The sequence below is a fragment of the Triticum urartu genome, chromosome 7A (genome assembly GCF_056163025.1).
Source record: "Triticum urartu cultivar PI428250 chromosome 7A, HENAU_Tu73, whole genome shotgun sequence".
In the NCBI taxonomy this organism is placed as follows: Eukaryota; Viridiplantae; Streptophyta; class Magnoliopsida; order Poales; family Poaceae; genus Triticum; species Triticum urartu.
Window position 1 is genome coordinate 40,540,898 of NC_141879.1, and position 23,425 is coordinate 40,564,322.

The following is a 23,425-nucleotide window of genomic DNA, read 5'->3' on the forward strand; positions in this document are numbered from 1 at the left end:
CCCATGGCGGTGCATCCACCCAGAACCTCTTCCGCCTCCGTCCTCCCACTGGCGTACATCACCAACTCGGATCAGATATTTTTTTTGTCTCCGACCATGGGTGCCTGGTTGCCTGCCCTTCTTTTCCCAAAAGAAAAGCTCGATCCGTCAACGAATCCCAGACTCAATACGAAATCGAATTGCCATGACTTTTGAAACTCTCGGTCAAATGTTGTCACCGAGGTAGTGCCTTGGGCTGAAGCCCAGTACTATACTATCATCTAATATGTCGTGGACTTCGATTTTGGGGGAGGGGCGATCTTGGGCATACAACCTCACCGACAAGCATAAGAAGCTTCAAGACCCCTCACGGGGCGGCGCTGGGATGCGGCAGTTGGGTGTGCAGGCGACAGGGAAGAGAAGTTGGTGCATCACTGCGGCTTCCACCACCCCATGGTCTGTCCCTTCGCCTATAAATAGCTAACGAAGGATAGATATACCCGGGGATGCCCAAATTGACGCATGCGGCTCTAGGACGTGACTGCTGGATGCACGAGTGATGGGGGAGAAGTTGGTACATCAATGTAAGATGGCGGCGCAGGGTAGTGTTGCAGCGATAAACGAGCACGGGCGGTAGAGAGAGGGAGGCGAGCAGGGATGGAGTGAGGTGGTGAAGAGAGAGGACGGTGGAGAAGGTGTGTAGCTGTGTGTTTGGGCGGCGAGAGGTGTGGCCATGTTGGAGTCGTTGGGTGCAGGGGCCGACGTTGCATGCAGGGGTGCTGCTGTCGAGAGAGAAACTGAGGATGCTGCTCTTGCATACGTTGCTGTTGCTGCGTGTTGTCTCGGGAGAGCAGAGAGAGAAGTAGAAAGTGAGAGGGTGTGCTTCTGATTATATTTGGATTGTCGTAGCAGTTTATAATTTATACATGGTTGATTGCTTAATGCTACTGCTGATTATTGATTGTTAGATTTTGTTTAATATAACTGCTCTTTGCTAGAGAGAACAGAGAGGTGTCCATACAGTATTCCCATCGTTTAATGCCCCTAGATGTGAATGCTGCTGCTGAAAATGTGATTGGTTGTGTTGTCTCGTATTGTTATATAAAAAATGTAAAATTTTCATTTTTTTTTGTTTTATGATAGTTTCACATTGTAGTTTACTGAAAATGCATAGGGTATTACAATGATGAACATATGAATTTGATAGTTAAATAATATTATTAAATATAGAATGTTAAAATATAGGGGTTGAGATTTTGGAGTGCTACTGGTGTTAAGCAAATTTTAGGAAAAATATTTTTAAGGAAGTCCCCTAGATAGAAAATTAGGGGTGAGATTTTAGGAAAAATGTTGGACTTGCTCCTGTCCCACCTCAACCATACCCGTGTGACATGCTCAACATCCATGTATGTCCGCTCTGACATCAGCAAGGAGTTAGAGAGGGTGCGGGGAGGAAGACAGAGCGTGGGAAAGTGGAGAGAGGGAGATATGGGGAGGGGCGGAAGAACGAGATAGAGAGAGGTTTACATGACAATTTTTTAAAAGTTTTATAAACATTCCCTCGCATGGTTCAATGGCAAGTGTGTCATGCGTTGGCTCAGTTGTTGCTTTAGATTGATCAAGTTCGACACATTGCGATCAGGTGCACACTAGGACCATCGTCGGGGAAGGGCGTGAAAGAGGATAAGCATTGCCATAGATTTCGTGACGTGTTGAAATAGACGACGTCGACCTGTAGGGACTTGAACCTTGTTTACTGGGCTAGAGATGTGTGTGTTTTCTCATGTTGCAAAATATTTGTGTTGTTTAGTCATTAGTGAAGCACGGCCCGCATGTCGAACAATGCATACATACCCCCCCCCCCCCTCCCCCCGAAAAAAAATAATGCATCCATTTGTTAGACTTTTTGCAAAGATGCTCTGCTTGAAAGAACACTTCTTCTTCATGTTTGGGGTATTTCATTATACTTATTGCTCTTTAGAGAAACTCTAATAATTGGATTAGGAGTGTTGGAGTGCGATAACTATTTATTTGGTTGCACCATGTAATTTTTATTACTTCGGATGCTCTTTATACTGTCATGATGGTTGATAAATAGATGAAAGTTTTTCCATAAAAAACATTGTCAATCGGATCAATTTAATCGGAATCATACCCCGTCCGTGCTCCCATCCGTGCTCTGCAGCCATCCGACGGTGTATATCTTTTCCCTCAAAAACACATCTTTTTTCTGGCCAAAAGGACACCGCGCAGCTCCGTTTTCCCGTATCTTCCCGTACGTATTCTCGTCCTTCCCCGGCCTTTCGATTTCTCTTTCTACAGTCGGCCCTCCCTCAACCTCGAGTGAGATGATACCCTATGAAGGCCAGTACTGAAATGGACCTGGGCCGTGGCCGCAGGAGGTCGGCGTGAAGGAGTACGGCAAGCCGGAATTCTGCTTGAAGCTTCTGCCCGCTCCCCTGTGGCGCCGCCCCCGTCCCAGATCGGAGGTAGCGACCACGGACAACCAGTCTCGCCGATGTTTTTATCGCCGCAGGCTCGTGTCCAAGTGCTTCAAGCCGAGGAAACAAACCGAACAAATCCTGCCGCGTCGAGAGCCACACAATTCACCGAGCTCTAAATGCCGCCGGTTTGAAAGTTTTCTAGCCTGGATGCGCCGGTTTGAAAGTTATCTAGCCTGGATCGTTTCAGCTAGCAGCAAAAAAGCGCAAGGCTAGACTGAAGAATCTTGATCAATTTACTAGCAGCTGCAGAATACGTACGTGACTTGCCTGGATCTAGCTTTGCTCTAGATCGATTCTTTGGCACGTTCTTCACGCCGTTGCCGTCGTGGCGTACGTGTGCACGCCCCATCACCCAAACTCTGCGGGGGAACGCCATGTTCACGACGGTGTCTACGCATGTTCATGATGGTGTCTACCGCATGCTCTCGAGCTGCTGGTACATGCCAACAAAGGAGGACAAGCCGACATGGCGGTGTTCAAGTACCGGCCGGTTGAAGCTGTTACTCGTGCCAGGCGCTGGTGGAACCACGTTGTTTCCCCTGCTGCTGACTGCGTCCGTGTGCGCCCGCGACAAGGCGCGTGGAGCTCCGGTGAAGGAGGGTGGAGAGCCGGCAACTACTCCCGGCACGCGGTGCGATGCTCGCGGCGATGGTGGCCAGGCTCTCGTTGCTACCCGTGGGAGAGGACAAGGAATGGCCTGCAGTTCCGATTATACGTATGGCAAACTAAGGAAATACAATGATTCTTAGCTTTTTTCTGAAAAGGGGACACGGGCCGTTGGATGAGATCTATTGAGCGGGGAGCACGGATGGAAGCACTGGGAGGGAGCAGGCAAGCCCCGTCCGCATTGATGGTTACGAAGAGTAACCACGGCCCACCACATGTGTGCTTTAAAAAAAACCTCTGTGCATTCGGTTTATATGGTTCAATTTATACGGTTTGTCAGTTTGTCTAATATTGACACTCTGATATAGAGTAGGGTGTTTCGGGGCCCAGGCTCATCTGCATCCAGTTAGAAAAAAATTCGTAAACAATTTAAAAAAATTCAAAAAATTCCTTTTTTTTGCAGTAGAACATTTGATGCGTGATGCCCACTCCAAATTTCAAATCATTTGGACTTCTAAGCAGCACTCAGAAAAAAAACAAATCGGGTCAAAACAGTACATGAACAGTAAACATTTTTACAGACCCTCAATTTATCTTTTTTGCTGAGAGCTCCTCAGATGTCCAAATGATTTGAAAATTGGAGCGGACCTCGCGCAAAAAATTATCTACCGCACAAAAATATTAGAATTTTTTTGAATTTTTCTACTATTTATTTTGACTTTTTTTCGTCAGCGGGGGGGGGGGGGGGGGCAGATGAGCTCGGGTGCAGAGATGTATTTTCCGTTTGATATAGTTATATATGGTATGAAATTAAAATATGATTCAGTTTTGATATATATATTTGCAATAGACAGTGTTCAGTTGTGGATCTGACACTGCTGAACGACAAGTGCAAAAGAGCTACGGTTCGAACAATACTCTACATGAAAGATATTCTACAGATAATTCCTGAATACATTGAAACAGAAGAATATACAGTAACACAGAATTAGGGAAGGTTACTATCAGGAATAGGCATAGGTCCAAGGTAAACGATAATAGGAAAGTCTCTGAGTTAGTTACATCGTCATGCTAGACAACTTAAGTTCCTCAAAACATAGACAAAACAAGAAATAGCTTGTGCCAATAAGGATTCCAAAATTCAGCAGCCATAACACATAACAGCTAAATTCATGTAGTAAGTACATATTGATTTATTTTTTCTACACAGAGCCTGCGCAACAAAGAACCAGTACTCTTAGAACGCTGATGAAAACACACCTGGAATAGTGGCTCGTTCTCATCGGTAGTACCAAGCATTTCAATAGTTAGAATCTGCGCTATTAGTTCAGAACATATAATGGTAACTATATATAGCAGGTTAACATGAGAAAATGCAATATGGAAGTATACCACCCAAAATGCATTAGTACGACAGTGTTGCGCAAAATTGTACAAAAGAAACACCACCAGATTTCCAGTATCTTGTAATGTAGAAAAGGCAAACAAATAATTCATCTTGGCCATATAGATAGTATGCATATGACAAATCATATGTATATTCTGCAAACCAAAGCAAACAAAAGCTGCTAATAATACATGGGATTTCAGGAAAACATTCTACAAAGAATAAGCAATGTGCAGCTCAATATGAGCAGCATTACTCTTCAACTTCCTTCTTTATTTCTGCCATTAGTTCATCCTTCATCATTTTGTTGACTTGTTGACGATGGAGGAAAAGCTCCATCGTCAACAAGTCAACAAAATGCTGTCCAATCCTCAGCTTCTGGCTCCTTCTTGCCTCTCTTTTGGATGGGTTAAGATCACCAGCAAGTAAATTTAGAATAGTAGAATTTCCTGCTCCATTGGGCCCAACAATGGCAACACGTGTTCCCATGTCAATGCCAACATCAACATCTGATAACTTGAAGTCCAGACGGTTGGGGTAGCCGAAACCCACATCAATGAGCTGAAGGAGTGGTGGTGTGAGCAAAGTGGGTTCTGGGAAGTGTAACTCAACTTTGTAGTCATGCCACTTTTGTGGCAGATCCGCTAGCTTCACGTTATCATCATCATTTGCCACATTCTTTCCCTTCCCCTTCCGCTTGGCAACTTCTTTATGGGCCTTTGACATTGCTTGATCTTTAACCTTATCTTGTGCAGCCTTGCTCCCACTTCCTTGCTGCTTTCATCTGCTTTTCATACACCTCAAACTTCTTGTTCATCTCCTTCCTCTTCTGCTCATACCCGCTCTCGAAGTCATCAAAATTACCACGGTAAACATGCAGACTCTTATCGTGCAAATGAATGATATCATTGCACACTGTGTTCAAGAAGTCCCGGTCATGGGAAAACAAAATAAGGGTCTTCTTCCACTGCGAGCACAAGTACTGCTACAACCAAAGCACAGCTCGGAGGTCCAAATGGTTGGTAGGCTCATCAAGGAGCAGCAATGTTGGCTGCATGAAGAGAGCACGGGCAAGCGAGATGCGCATCCTCCAGCCACCACTGAAGGAATTTGTGGACCTTGCCTGCATCGCCTGATCAAACCCCAGCCCCGCGAGGATTTTGGACGCACCCGCGCGTGCAGCATCAGAGTCGCATAGATTTAGTTTCTCATATACCTCGGCAAGCTTGTCGTTGTCATCGGGGTCGTTAGAGGCCTCAAGCTTTGCCTGCTCAGACCGGAGCGCCGTGAGCTCCTCATTGGCTGCAACCACCACCTCGGTTGCCGAGCGGTCATCACCAACAATCTGCTGCTCCACAAGCAGGACATCAATGTTCTTGGGCACAGGCACCTGCCGCCAAGAGAAGAGAGCAGCTTCAGGAGGGTAGATTTGCCCATGCCATTGGGCCCCACGAGCCCGTAGCGGCGACCATGCGAGATCCGGAGGGAGGCGCCCTTGAGCAGCTCCTTCCCTCGCGCAGAGACAGAGAAGTTGTCCAGCACGGTGTCCTTGATGTTTCCTTCGGCTGCATCGCCCTCAGCGGCGGATCCGGGGACGCGCGCTCCTATGACGACGGAGATGGCGTCCCGGTCGTCGCGGAGCGCCTCCCGCTTGGCAGCCTCGGCGACGGCCGCCGCCATCATCTCGCGCTTTTCCTTCTTCTTCGCGTCCTTGTCCGAGGGCCCGAGGGCGTTGAGGTCGACGGTGGCGCGAGCCGGCTTGAACTGGAAGACTTCGTAGAAAAAAATCAATGTAGTTGATCATAACCTCTTCGACGTAATCTTACGCGACGACAAAATCGGAAACAGACCCACACTAATGTCCACCCATTCTCTCGCTTTGGCCTATTGACTTGACTATAGGATTGTCCAACAGAGAGGACAATATGACGTTGTCACCTTTTGTATCTACACACACTCCCTTCTACAAGCAACCATTATTTCCTTCTTAACGAACTTCGCGATAATCCCTAGGACAAACAATCTCCAAAAGGCATATGAGTCGGCAAATCTTTTAAAATGGACCCTGATAAGTGTCACATGTGTAGCACGAACACATGGCAACTCCGCACATTTTTCATGGCCAGTTTAATGATACGAGGATGGCAACTTTAATTGTCAAGCATGACAACTTTCTTTTTGAACGGTAAGTTTTAGTTTTTTTTCTTTTGTCTTTTCGGGTGACAACAAAAGCGTGAGGGCCGGAGTGCTTTGTGCTACACATGTGGCACATATCATTTGGGTATAAAAAAAATATTAGGTTTATGTTATAAAAATGAAATAAAATACCAGAGCACGGAACTTGCTTTGTAACACATGGCACACAAGTTGGTTTCTTTCCTTGGTTTATTTTCTTCCTTGACTTAAAGCCAATGTGATCCTGCCGTCGTCTTGTTTCTAAATTTATTTTTTCTGAAAAACTGGCGAGCCCAAGAGCAATCCCTTCTCAACCGCGTGGGGCGCTAAAACCTTTTTATAGCGTGGAAATAGGAAAAAAAAATGCACGCGGCAGGGCGCTGGCTCCAGCGACTGCTGCAAAATATGGCGCGCATGAGCAGCTTCAGCAGGCGCGCTAACTTACAGCACGCGCGAGCAGCCGGCGCTTGCGAATAAGATTTTACATGTCCATTTTGACAATATGAAGATGTTTCAAACATTAAACAAATGTGCAAAATAAAGACATAGTATAGTTCAATTGCACGGCACATCAATCATTTGGGAGCTTCGAGAGGGGGGCACGTGGCTTCACGGCGGGCGCCAGTGCGACGCCACCCGCCGAGGTCGTCCGTGGCGTCATGAAAAGGTCGCGCGCGAGACCGGTGTTTGTAGGAGCACCGTCGGAGGCGAAGACAAAACTCCCCGGGTTAGGGTTTGCGCCGCCGACGACGGTGGTGGAGGGGTCACGGGTGTAGGGAGGGGGGATGTGAGTGCGGCCGTTCATCAGGCGAATTTGCCGCCGGTGGCGTGGGGCGCAGCGAAGGCGGGGCGGCCGGAGAGGGTGGCGGCAGTGCGGCGCTGGTGCTCGAGTGTGCAGCTGTTGGAAATATGCCCTAGAGGCAATAATAAATTAGTTATTATTATATTATATTTCATTGTTCATGATAATCGTTTATTATCCATGCTAGAATTGTATTGATAGGAAACTCAGATACATGTGTGGATACATAGACAACACCATATCCCTAGTAAGCCTCTAGTTGACTAGCTCGTTGATCAATAGATGGTTACGGTTTCTTGACCATGGACATTGGATGTCGTTGATAACGGGATCACATCATTAGGAGAATTATGTGATGGACAAGACCCAATCCTAAGCCTAGCACAAGATCGTGTAGTTCGTATGCTAAAGCTTTTCTAATGTCAAGTATCATTTCCTTAGACCATGAGATTGTGCAACTCCCGGATACCGTAGGAGTGCTTTGGGTGTGCCAAACGTCACAACGTAACTGGGTGGCTATAAAGGTGCACTACGGGTATCTCTGAAAGTGTTTGTTGGGTTGGCACGAATCGAGACTGGGATTTGTCATTCCGTGTAAACAGAGAGGTATCTCTGGGCCCACTCGGTAGGACATCATCATAATGTGCACAATGTGATCAAGGAGTTGATCACGGAATGATGTGTTATGGAACGAGTAAAGAGACTTGCCGGTAACGAGATTGAACAAGGTATCGGGATACCGACGATTGAATCTCGGGCAAGTATCGTACCGATAGACAAAGGGAATTGTATACTGGATTGATTGAATCCTTGACATCGTGGTTCATCTGATGAGATCATCGTGGAGCATGTGGGAGCCAACATGGGTATCCAGATCCCGCTGTTGGTTATTGACCGGAGAGTTGTCTCGGCCATGTCTGCATGACTCCCGAACCCGTAGGGTCTACACACTTAAGGTTCGATGATGCTAGGGTTATAGGGAAAGTATGTACGCGGTTACGAATGTTGTTCGGAGTCCCGGATGAGATCCCGGACGATCACGAGGAGCTCCGGAATGGTCCGGAGGTAAAGATTGATATATAGGAAGTATGGTTTTGGCCACCGGAAGTGTTCCGGGCATCACCGGTAGTGTACCGGGACCACCGGAGGGGTTCGGGGGTCCACCGGGAGGGGCCACGGGCCCCGGAGGCATACATGGGCCAAGTGTGAGAAGGGACCAGCCCCTAGGTGGGCTGGGGCGCCTCCCCACCAAGGCACATGCGCCTAGAGAGAAGAGGGGGGCAAACCCTAAGGGCAGATGGGCCCTAAGGCCCATGCCTGGTGCGCCTCCCTCTCCCCCACTTGGCCGCCACCCCTAGGGTGGAAACCCTAGGTGGGGGCGCAGCCCTCCCTCTCCCCTTATATATAGTGGAGGCAAAGGGGCAGCCCAACACACAAAGTTCTTCCCCTGTTGGCGCAGCCCTACCTCTCTCCCTCCTCGTCTCTCGTAGTGCTTGGCGAAGCCCTACTGGAGTTCCGCGCTCCTCCACCACCACCACGCCGTCATGCTGCTCCTAGACGGAGTCTTCCCAACCTCTCCTTCTCCCCTTGCTGGATCAAGGCGTAGGAGACGTCACCGGGCTGCACGTGTGTTGAACGCGGAGGCGCCGTTGTTCGGCGCTTAGATCGGAATCAACCGCGATCTGAATCGTTGCGAGTACGACTTCTTCATCCGCGTTCTTGCAACGCTTCCGCTTAGCGATCTACAAGGGTATGTAGATGCACTCTCCTTCCCCTCGTTGCTAGAGTACTCCATAGATTGATCTTGGTGATGCGTAGAAAATTTTAAATTTCTGCTACGATCCCCAACAGTGGTATCAGAGCTAGGTCTATGCGTAGTTTCTATGCACGAGTAGAACACAAGTTGTTGTGGGCATTGATTTTGTCAATTTACTTGCCGTTACTAGTCTTATCTTGATTTGGCGGCATCGTGGGATGAAGCGGTCCGGACCGACCTTACACGTACTCTTACGTGAGACTGGTTCCACCGACTGACATGCACTAGTTGCATAAGGTGGCTAGTGGGTGTCTCTCTCTCCCACTTTAGTCAGATCGGATTCGATGAAAAGGGTCCTTATGAAGGGTAAATAGAAATTGGCATATCATGTTGTGGTTTTCGCGTAGGTAAGAAACGTTCTTGCTAGAAACCTATAGCAGCCACGTAAAAACTTGCAACAACAATTAGAGGACATCTAACTTGTTTTTGCAGCATATGCCTTGTGATGTGATATGGCCAAAAGGATGTGATGAATGATATATGTGATGTATGAGATTGATCATGTTCTTGTAATAGGAATCACGACTTGCATGTCGATGAGTATGACAACCGGCAGGAGCCATAGGAGTTGTCTTAATTTATTTATGACCTGCGTGTCAACTTAAACGTCATGTAATTACTTTACTTTATTGCTAAAGCGTTAGCCATAGTAGTAGAAGTAATAGATGACGAGACAACTTTAAGAAGACACGATGATGGAGATCATGATGATGGAGATCATGGTGTCATGCCGGTGACAACGATGATCATGGAACCCCAAAGATGGAGATCAAAAGGAGCAAATGATATTGGCCATATCATGTCACTATTTGATTGCATGTGATGTTTATCATGTTTTACATCTTATTTGCTTAGAACGACGATAGCTTAAATAAGATGATCCCTCACAATAATTTCAAGAATTGTGTTCCCCTAACTGTGCACCGTTGCGAAGGTTCATTGTTTCGAAGCACCACGTGATGATCGGGTGTGATAGATTCTAACGTTCTAATACAACGGGTGTAAGCCAGATTTACACACGCAATACACTTAGGTTGACTTGACGAGCCTAGCATGTACAAACATGGCCTCGGAACACGGAAGACCGAAAGGTCGAGCATGAGTCGTATAGAAGATACGATCAACATGAAGATGTTCACCGATGTTGACTAGTCCGTCTCACGTGATGATCGGACACGGCCTAGTTGACTCGGATCATGTTTCACTTAGATGACTAGAGGGATGTCTATCTGAGTGGGAGTTCATTAAATAATTTGATTAGATGAACTTAATTATCATGAACATAGTCTAAATTGTCTTTGCAAATATGTTGTAGATAAATAGCTCACGTTGTAACTCCCTGTTTCAATACGTCCTAGAGAAAGATTAAGTTGAAAGATATTGTAAGCAATGATGCGGACTAGGTCCTTAGTCCGAGGAGTGTCCTCACTGCTACACAGAAGGCTTACGTCTTTGATGCACCGCTCGATGTGCAAACCCCTACAACGTTATCTGTGGATGTTGTGAACACCTGACAGACACGTCCTGATGACTACTTGATAGTTTAGTGCACCATACTTTACGGCTTAGAATCGGGATTCCAATGACGTTTTGAATGCCATAAGACATGTGAGATGTTCCAAGAGCTGAAATTGGGATGCTCATGCCCAGTGTTGAGAGGTATGAGACCTCTGACAAGTTCTTTTGCTAACAAGATGGAGGAGAATAGCTCAGCTAGTGAGCATGTGCTCAGAATGTCTGGGTGCTACAATCACTTAAATTAAGTGGGAGTTAAACTTCCAAATAATATAGTGATTGATTGAGTTCTCTAGTCACTATCACTAAGCTACTAGATATTCGTGATGAACTATGACATGCAAGGGATGGAGATGATCCCGGAGCTGTTCGCGGTGCTTAAAATCGCAACAAGTAGAAATCAAGAAGGAGCATCAAGTGTTGATGGTTTAACAAGACCACTGGTTTCAAGAAGGGCAAGGGCTAGAAGGGAGACTTCATGAATGGCAAACCAGTTGCCGCTCCAGTGAAGGAACCCAAGGTTGAACCCAAACCCGAGACTAAGTGCTTCTATTGTAAGGGGGACGGTCACTGGTAGCGGAATTACCCCAAATGCATGGTAGATAAGAAGGCTGGCAACTTCAACAAAGTATATACGTGCTATTAATGTGTACCTTACTAGTACTCCTGGTAGCACCTGGGTATTGGATACCGGTTCAGTTGCTATTGATGGTGACTTGAAGCAAAAGCTACGGACTAAACGGAGACTGGCTAAGGGCGAGGTGACGATGTGTGTTGGAAGTGTTTCCAAAGTTGATGAGATCACCATCGCACGATCCATCTGCCTTCGGGATTAGTATTGAACCTAGATAAATGTTATCAGGTGTCTATGTTGAGCATGAATATGATTAGATCTTGTTCATTGCAATATGATTATTCATTTAAGTTAGAGAATAATGGTTATTCTGTTTACATGAATAATACCTTTCATGGTCATGCACCCTATGTGAATGGTTCATTGAATCTCGGTCATGGTAATACACATGTTCACGCCAAAAGATGTAGAGTTAATAATGATAGTACCACTTTCTTGTGGCACTGCCGCTTAGGTCATATTGGCGTAAGATGCATGAAGAAACTCCATGTCGATGGATGTTTGGAGTCACTTGACTTTGAATCGCTTGACACATGCGAACCATGCCTCATGGGCAGGATGACTAAGATCCCGTTTTCAGGTACAATGAAACGGGCAAGTGACTTGTTGGAAATCATACATGCTGATGCGTGTGATCCAATGAGAATTGAAGCATGCGGTGGATATCGCTATTTTCTCATCTTCACTAACGATTTGAGTAGATATAGGTATATTTACTTAATGAAGCACAAGTCTGAAACGTTTGAAAAGTTCAAGCGATTTTAGAGTGAAGTTAAGAATCATCATAACAAGAAGATCATGTTCCTACGATCTGATCAAAGGGGGATTTTCTAAGTTACGAGTTTGGCAATCACTTAAGACATCGTGGAATTGTTTCGCAGTTGAAGCCACCTGGAACACCACAGAGTAATGGTGTGTCCGGACGTCATAATCGAACCTTATGAGATATGGTGCGATCTGTGATGTCTCTTACCGATCTACCTCTATTATTTTGAGGTTATGCATTAGAGACAGCTGCATTCACTTTAGATAGAACACCATATAAGTCTGTAGAGACGACGTCGTATGAATATTGGTTTGGCAAGAAACCAAAGTTGTCGTTTCTTAATGTTTGGGGCTGCGATGCTTAAGGCTTCAGCCGGAGAAGCTCGAACCCAAAAGCGGACAAACACATCTTCATAGGATACCCAAAGGTGACAGTTGGGTATACCTTCTATCTCAGATCCGAGGGCAAATTGTTTGTTGCTAAGAACGGGTCCTTTCTCGAGAAGGAGTTTCTCTCGAAAGAATTGAGTGGGAGGAAGATAGAACTTGATGAGGTTGTTGAACCTTTACTTCAACCAGAGAGATGCAACGCATAAAGATGTTTTCTGTGGCGCCTACGTCTGTTGAATAGGAAGTTGATGATAGTGATCATGAAGCTTCGGATCAAGTTGCTATCGAACCTCGTAGGTCGACAAGGATATGTGCTACTCCTGAGTGGTACGGTAATCCTGTCTTAGATATCATGTTGTTAGACAACAATGAACCTACGAGCTATGGAGAAGTGATGGTGGGACCGTATTCCGACAAATGGTTAGAAGCCATGAAATCCGAGATAGGATCCATGTATCAGAACAAAGCATGGACTTTGGTGGACTTGCCCAATGATCGGCAAGTCATTGAGATAAATGGATCTTTAAGAAGAAGACGGACGTGGACGGTAATGTTACCGTCTATGAAGCTCGACTTGTGGCAAAGAGTCTTTTCACAAGTTCAAGGAGTTGACTACGATGAGATTTTCTCACCCGTAGCGATGTTTAAGTCTGTCAGAATCATGTTAGCATTAGCTGTATTTTTCGATTATGAAATCTGACAGATGGATGTCAAAACAAATTTTCTTACCAGTTTTCGTAATAAAAAAAGTTGTATGTGATACAATAAAAGGTTTTGTCGATCCTAAGGATGCTAAAAGGTATGCTGGCTCCAGCAATCCTTCTATGGACTAGAGCAAGCATCTCGGAGTCGGAATATATGCTTTGATGGAGTGATCAAAGCTTTTAGGTTTATACAATGTTTGCTAGAAACTTGTATTTACAAGAAAGTGAGTGGGAGCACTACAACATTTCAGATAAGTATATGTGGATGACATATTGTTGATTCGAAATAATGTAGAATTTCTGGAAAGCATAAATGGTTATTTGAAGAGTGTTTTTCAAAGGAAGACCTGGATAAAGCTGCTTACATGTTGGGCTTCAAGATCTATAGAGATAGATCAAAACGCCTGATGATACTTTCAAAGAACGCACACCTTGACATGTTTTTGAAGGAGTTCAAAATAGATCAGTTAAAGAAGGGGTTCTTACCTGAGTTGTAAGGTGTGAAGTTGAGTAAGACTCGAAGATTGACCACGGCAGAAGAAAGAGGAAGGACGAAGGTCGTCCCCTATGCTTTTGTCATAGGCTCTATACGGTATGCCATGCTGAGTACCGCACCAGATGTGTGCCTTGCCACATATCTGGCAAGAGGGTACAAAGGTGATCTAGGAGTGGATCACCAGATAGCGGTCAAAATTATCCTTAGAGGAATAAGGAAATGTTTCTCGGTTATGGAGGTGATAAAGAGTTCGACGTAAAGAGTTACGTCGATGCCAGCTTAACACCTATCCAGATAGCTCTGAGTAGAGATACCGGATACGTATAATGGAGCAAAAATTTGGAATAGCTCCAAGTGGAACGTGGTAGCAGCATCTATGATATGACATAAAGTTTTGCAAAATACATAGGGATCTGAATATTGCAGACCCGTTGACTACAACCTCTCTCACAAGCATAACATGATCAAACCCAGAACTCATTGAGTGTTAATCACATAGTGATGTAAACTAGATTAGTGACTCTAGTAGACTCTTTGGATGTTGGTCACATGGCAATGTGACCTGTGAGTGTTAATCACATGGCGATGTGAACTAGATTATTGACTCTAGTGCAAGTGGGAGACTGTTGGAAATATGCCCTAGAGGCAATAATAAATTAGTTATTATTATATCATATTTCATCGTTCATGATAATCGCTTATTATCCATGCTAGAATTGTATTGATAGGAAACTCAGATACATTTGTGGATAAATAGACAACACCATGTCCCTAGTAAGCCTCTAGTTGACTAGCTCGTTGATCAATAGATGGTTACGGTTTCCTGACCATGGACATTGGATGTCGTTGATAACGGGATCACATCATTAGGAGAATGATGTGATGGACAAGACCCAATCCTAAGCCTAGCACAAGATCGTGTAGTTCGTATGCTAAAGCTTTTCTAATGTCAAGTATCATTTCCTTAGACCATGAGATTGTGCAACTCCCGGATACCGTAGGAGTGCTTTGGGTGTGCCAAACGTCACAACGTAATTGGGTGGCTATAAAGGTGCACTACGGGTATATCTGAAAGTGTCTGTTGGGTTGGCACGAATAGAGACTGGGATTTGTCACTCCGTGTAAACGGAGAGGTATCTCTGGGCCCACTCGGTAGGACATTATCATAATGTGAACAATGTGATCAAGGAGTTGATCACAGGATGATGTGTTACGGAACGAGTAAAGAGACTTGCCGGTAACGAGATTGAACAAGGTATCGGGATACCGACGATCGAATCTCGGGCAAGTATCGTACCGATAGACAAAGGGAATTGTATACGAGATTGATTGAATCCTTGACGCCGTGGTTCATCTGATGAGATCATCGTAGAGCATGTGGGAGCCAACATGGGTATCCAGATCCCGCTATAGGTTATTGACCGGAGAGTTGTCTCGGCCATGTCTGCATGACTCCCGAACCCGTAGGGTCTACACACTTAAGGTTCGATGACGCTAGGGTTATAGGAAAAGTATGTACGCGGTTACCGAATGTTGTTCGGAGTCCCGGATGAGATCCCGGACGTCACTAGGAGTTCCGGAATGGTCCGAAGGTAAAGTTTGATATATAGGAAGTATGTTTTTGGCCACCGGAAGTGTTTCGGGCATCACCGGTAGTGTACCGGGACCACCGGAGGGGTCCAGGGGTCCACCGGGAGGGGCCACGGGCCCCGGAGGCATACATGGGCCAAGTGTGAGAAGGGACCAGCCCCTAGGTGGGTTGGGGCGCCTCCCCACCAAGGCCCATGCGCCTAGAGAGAAGAGGGGGGCAAACCCTAAGGGCAGATGGGCCCTAAGGCCCATGCCTGGTGCGCCTCCCTCTCCCCCACTTGACCGCCACCCCAGATGGGGATTGGGGCTGCCGCCACCCATAGGGTGGAAACCTTAGGTGGGGGCGCATCCCTCCCTCTCCCCCTATATATAGTGGAGGCAAAGGGGCAGCCCAACACACAAAGTTCTTCCCCTGTTGGCGCAGCCCTACCTCTCTCCCTCCTCGTCTCTCATAGTGCTTGGCAAAGCCCTGCTGGAGTTCCGTGCTCCTCCACCACCACCACGCCGTCGTGCTGCTGCTGGACGGAGTCTTCCCAGCCTCTCCTTCTCCCCTTGCTGGATCAAGGCGTAGGAGACATCACCGGTCTGCACGTGTGTTGAACGCGGAGGCGCCGTTGCTCGGCGCTTAGATCGGAATCAACTGCGATCTGAATCGCTGCGAGTATGACTTCTTCATCCGCGTTCTTGCAACGCTTCCGCTTAGCGTTCTACAAGGGTATGTAGATGCACTCTCCTTCCCCTCGTTGCTAGAGTACTCCGTAGATTGATTTTGGTGATGCGTAGAAAATTTTAAATTTCTGCTACGATCCCCAATAGTAGCGCACAGGAGCGGGTGCACGAAATAAGCGGCGCGTGATGTCATTTCACTCCGCGCGCTGAACCAATTATACCGCACGTGTATTTTACCGAAAAAGCTTCCGCCCTGCTTTATATATAAAGCACACAGCCAAACCGATACAAGGTGATGAGGAGAACCTCTTACAAAGCAGATCAAAGGAAAATACAAGAAACTAGGAGAGATCACACCCTACCACAAAGCCACCTAGACTACCAACAAGGACGGAGACTCGCCGCCAAGGGAAACCATCGGACCTCGTTTCGCCACTCACTCCAAGTTTCCGCCGAAGGGGGGCCCCTGCCCTCCTGCTCTGGACGGTGGAGCCCGAACCTATCTGCGGAAAACACGGGACGTGAGAGGAACCAACAAGGACCCTTCCCCCCCATCTCTGCTCCCTCTCCCACATCGCTCCCGCGAGCGACCGGGGGGGGGGGAGGCAAACCCTAGGTGCTGCCGGCCTCGGCTTCTCCTTCCCTCACACTCTCCTCGCCGCTGCCTGGTGCGCCGCCGGGCAAAGCCCGGCCGGTGTGGGCGGCGGCGGGGCTTTTCTCCCCCTGCTCGACGTTGGTGTTCACGGGATCTGGCGTGGGTGGCGGCGCACTACAAGAAATATGTCAACTTATGACCTTCTGTCAGTGACCCTCGAAGAATTGGTCATAGATTTATGACCATTTTAGACCAATTGGTCAAAAGCTGTCTGGGGGGGCTCTAAACCCTAAACCATAACGACCATTTTGGTCAGAAAGGTCATAATTTCATGTAGCGGTGGTCACAAGTTGACATATTTCTTGTAGTGGCGGGACGGCAGACGTTGGCGGCGGGGTCGTGGACGTCGAGATCCGGCGTGGAGGGCTGCGTGGTTGGATTTCCTGCGGCGGCGACGGCTCTGCTTATGGGAGTCGTCGGCTGCAGGCTGCCGGGGCGCCGGTGACAGGGCTTCCTCTGCTACTCTAAGGAGCTGGCCACCTTGGGTGTTGGCCTTTGTGGCTGGGTGGCCGGCCTCGCCTCACCAGGACCTAAGGTCTCTCATGTGCTTGTCTGTTGCGGCCAAGATCCGTTGCCCAGCGGGGCTCTCAGGCCCGATTCCTGTCCAGTGCTTGGGCTAGGTGGTGGCAGTTGAGCCGGACTGGTGGTCGCGGCAAGGCCATGGACGCCAACCTCTCCACGGTGGTGAGTCCATCGTTAGATTTCTTCCCGGGTTTGACCTCTTGGCTGACGGATGGGAGGCGCTGAAGGGGGTTGGGGTGCGTCTTCTCTATCGGACATTACCATGTCGGCCGGCGGCGTGCAAGATGTGTGCTTAATGGTAGGTTCTTATGGACGCCAAGGCGGCAGCCTCGGGTGGTGGACCGCCAGTTCGGGTTTCAGCAGGCGGCTTGGCGGCGGTGATGGCTGCTTCTTTTGGTCGTGTGGGCGACAACGGATGCAGCTTTGGGTGACCCTGGTCTCGGCGGTGCCTCGGCAGTGTTGGTTCCCAGATCGTGCTCTGGAGGTTTGTTTGGTGGCGGCATGTCTTCCCTTGGGTTGGACAGGGGCTCAAGATTCCTCGGTGTGGCGAGGTTGAGAGGATTCGGGCGAAAGCCTTGTGCTTTGGCATTGGCGATGATGATGCTCGTGGGCATCACATCCTTCTTGGGGGCGTCGTTGAGGGTCCTCCCACCGAGCCAGGGCTTCGGGTGAAAACCCTTGACCGGTCTTTCGGTCTCGACGGCAGCGGCACGGTGTGTCGTCTCCCTCTTGAGGGTGTTGTCGTGCAGTCCAGGTTACTTCTAGTGCACCATGTTGTCATTGGCTAACGTGCTAGATCCTGTCTTGGAGCTACCTCGACTCTAGCGTAGGCGGATTCACTTACCTCCTATATTTTACCGCACGCGTATTTTGCGCGTCCGCTGGAGCGTCTGGAACGACTGCGCGCAAAAAAATAAAAAAATTTCCAGCGCGGCGCTAATATCACGTGCCTGATGGAGATGCTCTAAGCGTGAGGTGTTTTCCCACTAAAATTTTCATCTTTACACCCGCAAAAAAAATCTCATCTTTACCCCCAAAACCCCTGCTATAAATCTCCCCCTCTTGTGTGAGAAGTACTCCTGTATAAGTCACCCTCGCTACCCCACTGAACCCACCACCCATCCGTCGGTGAGAAAGAACCCACCAAATTCCCACGGGATTCTCCTGGAGAGCGCCGGCACCATGGAGTCGTCACGCGGCACCATCATCCCCGGCACGCCGCCGCTGCCCTCCTCCTTAACCGACGTCAATGGCCAGGAGGGCAGGCGGACCAGGACCAGCGGCGGCGTGAGGTGGCACGCGTAGGCCGCCGTGCTGGCCGTGGTGGCGCTCGTCGTCGCCGCCGTGGTCTTTGGGGCCAGCAGGGTCCACCCGGACGCGGTGGCGTCCTCCTCCGTACGGGCTATGGCAGAACACGGCGTGTCGGAGAAGACGTCCGGGGCATACTCTGCCAGCGGCGGCTTCCCGTGGAGCAGCGCGATGCTGCAGTGGCAGCGCACCGGCTTCCATTTCCAGCCGGACAAGAACTACATGAACGGTACGTACTGACCGAGTTCATCCGTGCGATTAGATTTTCAGATTCACATTCCGTTTAATTTTCTCCGGCGTGGTTTGATCCAGAAACTGACCTCCCTGCCTTATTTGCTTCCTGTTTGCTCGCCGGCGGTGGCATTCTCCGGCGACATCCATCCGTGCAGATCCCAACGGTTAGTATTACACTATTACTACGCTCCACCTAACGAATCCTCTCAATCGGGTATTCCTATTCAGAAGTTTTGTGACCTGTGCGGAATATAATTGCACCACCACGAACAGTATTTTTTTTAAAGTTGAAAAATCAACAAATTCTGAATTTTTTTATGAACGTTGATAAATTTTTACCTCCGCAACAATTTCGTGGTGCATTTTCTTTTGTCAGGCCTCCATAAATGTCATTTCATCATGAAAATTTTCACATAGGTAAAACATTCATCGATGTTTATTACAAAAAAAAATCAGTTTTTTGTTGTTCCTTTTATTTTTTGGATTCTAATGTTCACCCGGGTGCATATAACCTCGGGATTAGAAGAGCACTTTCTCTGAGATGCATTGTCCACTGCAGGTCCGGTGTACTATAGAGGATGGTACCATTTATTCTACCAACACAACCCCGGAGGCACTTGGTGGGGCAACATCTCATGGGGGCACGCCGTGTCGCAGGACATGGTCCACTGGCGCCACCTACCGCTTGCCATGGTGCCTGACCACTGGTACGATATCGAAGGCATCTACACTGGATCCATCACCGTGCTCCCCAATGGCAGGGTCACCGTGCTCTACACGGGGTACACCGAGACGTTTGCACAGGTGACCTGCCTCACGGAGGCCGCCGACCCAAGCGATCCCCTCCTCCGCGAGTGGGTGAAGCACCATGCCAACCCCGTCGTGTACCCGCCCCCTGGCATCGGCATGAAGGACTACCGTGACCCAACCACGGCGTGGTTCGACAACTCCGACAACACATGGCGCATCATCATTGGCTCCAAGAATGACACGGACCACTCCGGCATCGTCTTCACGTACAAGACCAAGGACTTCGTCAGCTACGAGCTGATACCGGGATACTTGTACCGCGGCCCCGCCGGCACCGGCATGTACGAGTGCATCGACATGTTTGTCGTCGGCGGTGGCCGCAAGGCCAGCGACATGTACAATTCGACGGCCAAGGACGTGTTGTACGTGCTCAAGGAGAGCAGCGACGACGACCGGCGCGACTATTACGCGCTCGGGAGGTTCGACGCAGTGGCCAACACATGGACGCCGGTCGACACCGAGCGGGAACTCGGCGTCTCGCTGCGGTACGACTATGGCAGGTACGACGCGTCCAAGTCCTTCTACGACCCCGTGAAGAATCGGCGGATCGTCTGGGGGTACGTCGTCGAGACCGACTCCTCGAGCGCCGACGCCGCCAAGGGGTGGGCCAACCTCCAGGTAACCATCATCGTCATCAACATGACTGTTTTACCTTACACTTATTAACATCGGTCATCATTGCTACTCTTAGACTTAACTAGATTGAATTATTGAACCAAACTGGATTAATGTTGTGTGTTGTGCGTGCAGTCGATTCCGAGAACGGTGGAGCTTGACGAGAAGACCCGGACGAACCTCATCCAATGGCCAGTGGAGGAGCTCGATACCCTCCGCATCAACGCCACCGATCTCAGCGTCATCACTGTCGGTGCCGGATCCTTCGTCTCCCTCCCCCTCCACCAGACCTCCCAACTCGACATCGAGGCATCCTTCCGCATCAACACCTCCGCCATTGAGGCCCTCAATGACGTCGACGTCGGCTACAACTGCACCATGACAAGCGGCGCTGCCACCCGCGGCGCACTTGGCCCCTTCGGCATTCTCGTCCTCGCCAACGTCGCCCTGACAGAACAGACGGCGGTGTACTTTTATGTGTCCAAGGGCCTTGACGGCGGTCTTCGGACCCATTTCTGCCACGATGAGTTGCGGTCAACATATGCCACCGATGTGGCGAAGGAGGTGGTGGGTAGCACGATGCCGGTGCTCAACGGCGAGGATTTTTCCGTTAGAGTGCTCGTGGACCACTCCATCGTGCAAAGCTTCATGATGGGCGGGAGGTTGACGGTGACATCAAGGGCCTACCCGACCGAGGTCATTTACGCAGCGGTGGTCTACCTGTTCAACAATGCCACCAGCGCCAGCGTCACAGCGGAGAAGCTCGTCGTGCACGACATGGACTCGTCGTACAACAAGATATTCACGGACGACGACTCGCTAGTCCTCGATTAGACTGATCACCTACAACAAGTTATGGAGTTTTTGCTCGGTCGGTGGCTTCCTTATCTCTTGGACAGATAGCGGTGGAGTACCAGCTACTCTACGTATCATCTTGATTTATGTTCCTTGTTCTAGTTTTGGTTTTAGTAAGATGAATTAGATGATGTTGGTCACATGTAAATCAATTACGGGTAAATTAAAAGGACATGGATGCCTGCCACCAAATATAAGTGACTACTTCAAGAGTTCAAGTTCAAGTTCTCTCATTTCTTATTCATTTATATGCAACCTTTGTATTTGGTATTTTTAGGGAAAGCAAACATGATGTATCTATACCAATATAAAAAGACCTAAAAGGAGAGATCCAACAAATCCCGGCAGTCAAATCAGGTCAATCTAACGACTCAGGCTGCTATAATAGTGAGCGCGCAACATGTTTAGTGTGCAATTAATATCATACCAAATATCCAAACCAATGCTAATCATTATTAATACACAAATAATATTCTATCTACTATTTACGTGTATCTATCTACGCTAATATAAAAAGACCCAACGGTGCAGATCCAACAAATCCGGGTAGTCAAGTCAGGTCAATCCAACGACTCAGGCTGCTATAATGGTGAGCGCTCAACATGTTTAGTGTGCAGTTAATATCATACCAAATATCAACACCAATGCTAATCACATAATTAATATGTGAATAATAGCCTACCTAATGTTTACGTGTAATTAATATATTACCTAATATCAACGTGCATTGCACGTACACATTTACTAGTTAAATATGTCCTGGTGCGTACACATTTACTAGTTAAATCTGTCCTGGTGTTTCCATGTAGAGTAAAATCGAGATTCTACAAGCATGTCTTTTGAACGTTTATAGATAGAAATGCGAGCATGGGAGCACCAGAATGTATCCGTTGCCACATCATAACAAATAAAAATAAAAATCCATGTGAAAAAATGTACCGACTGATGAAGCTATGTACCAAGGATAAGGGCATGGACCTGTCCTAAGTACCCTACTCAAGGACATTCCTAAAAGAAGTCACCTTTCAATCGACTTGGAGGTATCCCACTCGACAGATTCAAGACACTCGACCACGAAGCAATCACTCGACCAAATTCCAACCACTCGACTGCCAGGAGATCTAAAGTCACCCTGCACGCAAACGGTCGGTCATTAAGTAGCTTTTATGGTCATCATAGCACTTTATTAGGGGCGTTACCAGTAACCTCCAGTCTTAATGTACTTTAAACCTTGCATTACTGAGGGGTGGAGGGGCCTGGCGAACTCTATATAAGCCACCCCCCTCCTCAGTATCAAGGGTTGGCACCCCTGTTATTCATACACACATAATTCAGTCGACCGCCTCCGGGCACCGAGACGTAGGGTTGTTACTTCCTCCGAGAAGGGCCTGAACTCGTAATCCTCGTGTGCTTACAACTCCTCCATAGCTAAGTTTAGCCTCTCCATACATACCCCCCTACATCATTGTCAGAGTTAGAACCACGACAGTTGGCGCCCACCGTGGGGCTAGGAGTCTTAGCGCATAGTTTGAGAAGTTGCGATTTTTTCCGATCTCCTTGATCATGGTTTCGAGCGGAGCTTTGGTGGAGGGCCGCGAGATCCGTCTCGGCGCGCTCACGTTCATCGCCGACGACTCCGCTTGGCTTCAGGAGGCCCCACTCGACGTCGACGCGCTCCTCGTCCGCGGGGCGACGCAGTTTCGTGCATGCGTCCGTGGTGTCCTCCTGCGGCAGCCGTCGACCCAGTATCGGTCGGCTCCCGTGGCATCTCCCCGCCCTGTTTCTCACCGGCGCAAGCGCTCCGGTTGGTCGAGGCTTCAGAGATGGGTGAGACATGCGGTGGCCTGCCAGTCGGCCACCCCACAAGTCGCGGCAATCGAGCCCGACGAATCCCTCTACGGCCTGTTCGACTGGCTCCGCAGAGACCGCATCCGAATGCGACAGCAGTGACCCAGCTGCAGAGGTTCTGGTGATCGATGGGCCACACAGTCCTCCCGGTTTCCCCCACGCTGACGGAGGTGCGGATGGGGGCGACCCATCGCGTCCTCACGAGGAGTATCTCCCTGGGCCTCTCACGTCGTTGCAGCGGGAGGAACTTCGCCGTCGGAACATGGATGCACTCCACACTCCTATCGTTGGAGAAACCCCCGAGGCCCGAGCCTTGGAGGACGTGCGCTTGGCTAACTTGGCCGAGCGCACTTGACTGGAGAATCTCCAGCGAATACTCGACGGGCGAGCGCGTCAACGGGCTCCAGAATCCAGTCAACTCTTTCCGCCCCCGCAGGTATATTGTACTCCGATTCAGAATTTGGCAGCTGCGGCCCGTATAGCAGAGTCGATTCAGCCCTCCCAGTCAGAGGCTGGCAGAGGCTTGTTGCAAATCAGAGCGTTGCT

At 48.6% G+C, this 23,425-nt stretch overlaps 1 protein-coding gene and 1 pseudogene across 1 annotated transcript; one reads left to right on the forward strand and one right to left on the reverse strand.

Moving 5' to 3' along the window:
* Nucleotides 1-4,728: 4,728 nt before the first annotated feature.
* On the reverse strand, nt 4,729-7,456 carry LOC125518225 (ABC transporter F family member 4 pseudogene; annotated as a pseudogene).
* A 10,872-nt stretch (nt 7,457-18,328) lies between these two features.
* Nucleotides 18,329-21,264, forward strand: LOC125521249 (sucrose:sucrose 1-fructosyltransferase-like). Its single transcript, XM_087534633.1, has 4 exons — nt 18,329-18,746; nt 18,907-18,915; nt 19,311-20,179; nt 20,312-21,264. Exons 1-4 carry the CDS (start codon nt 18,614-18,616, stop codon nt 21,008-21,010), a joined length of 1,710 nt encoding a protein of 569 aa, XP_087390759.1. The 5' UTR covers nt 18,329-18,613; the 3' UTR covers nt 21,011-21,264.
* Nucleotides 21,265-23,425: the final 2,161 nt, after the last annotated feature.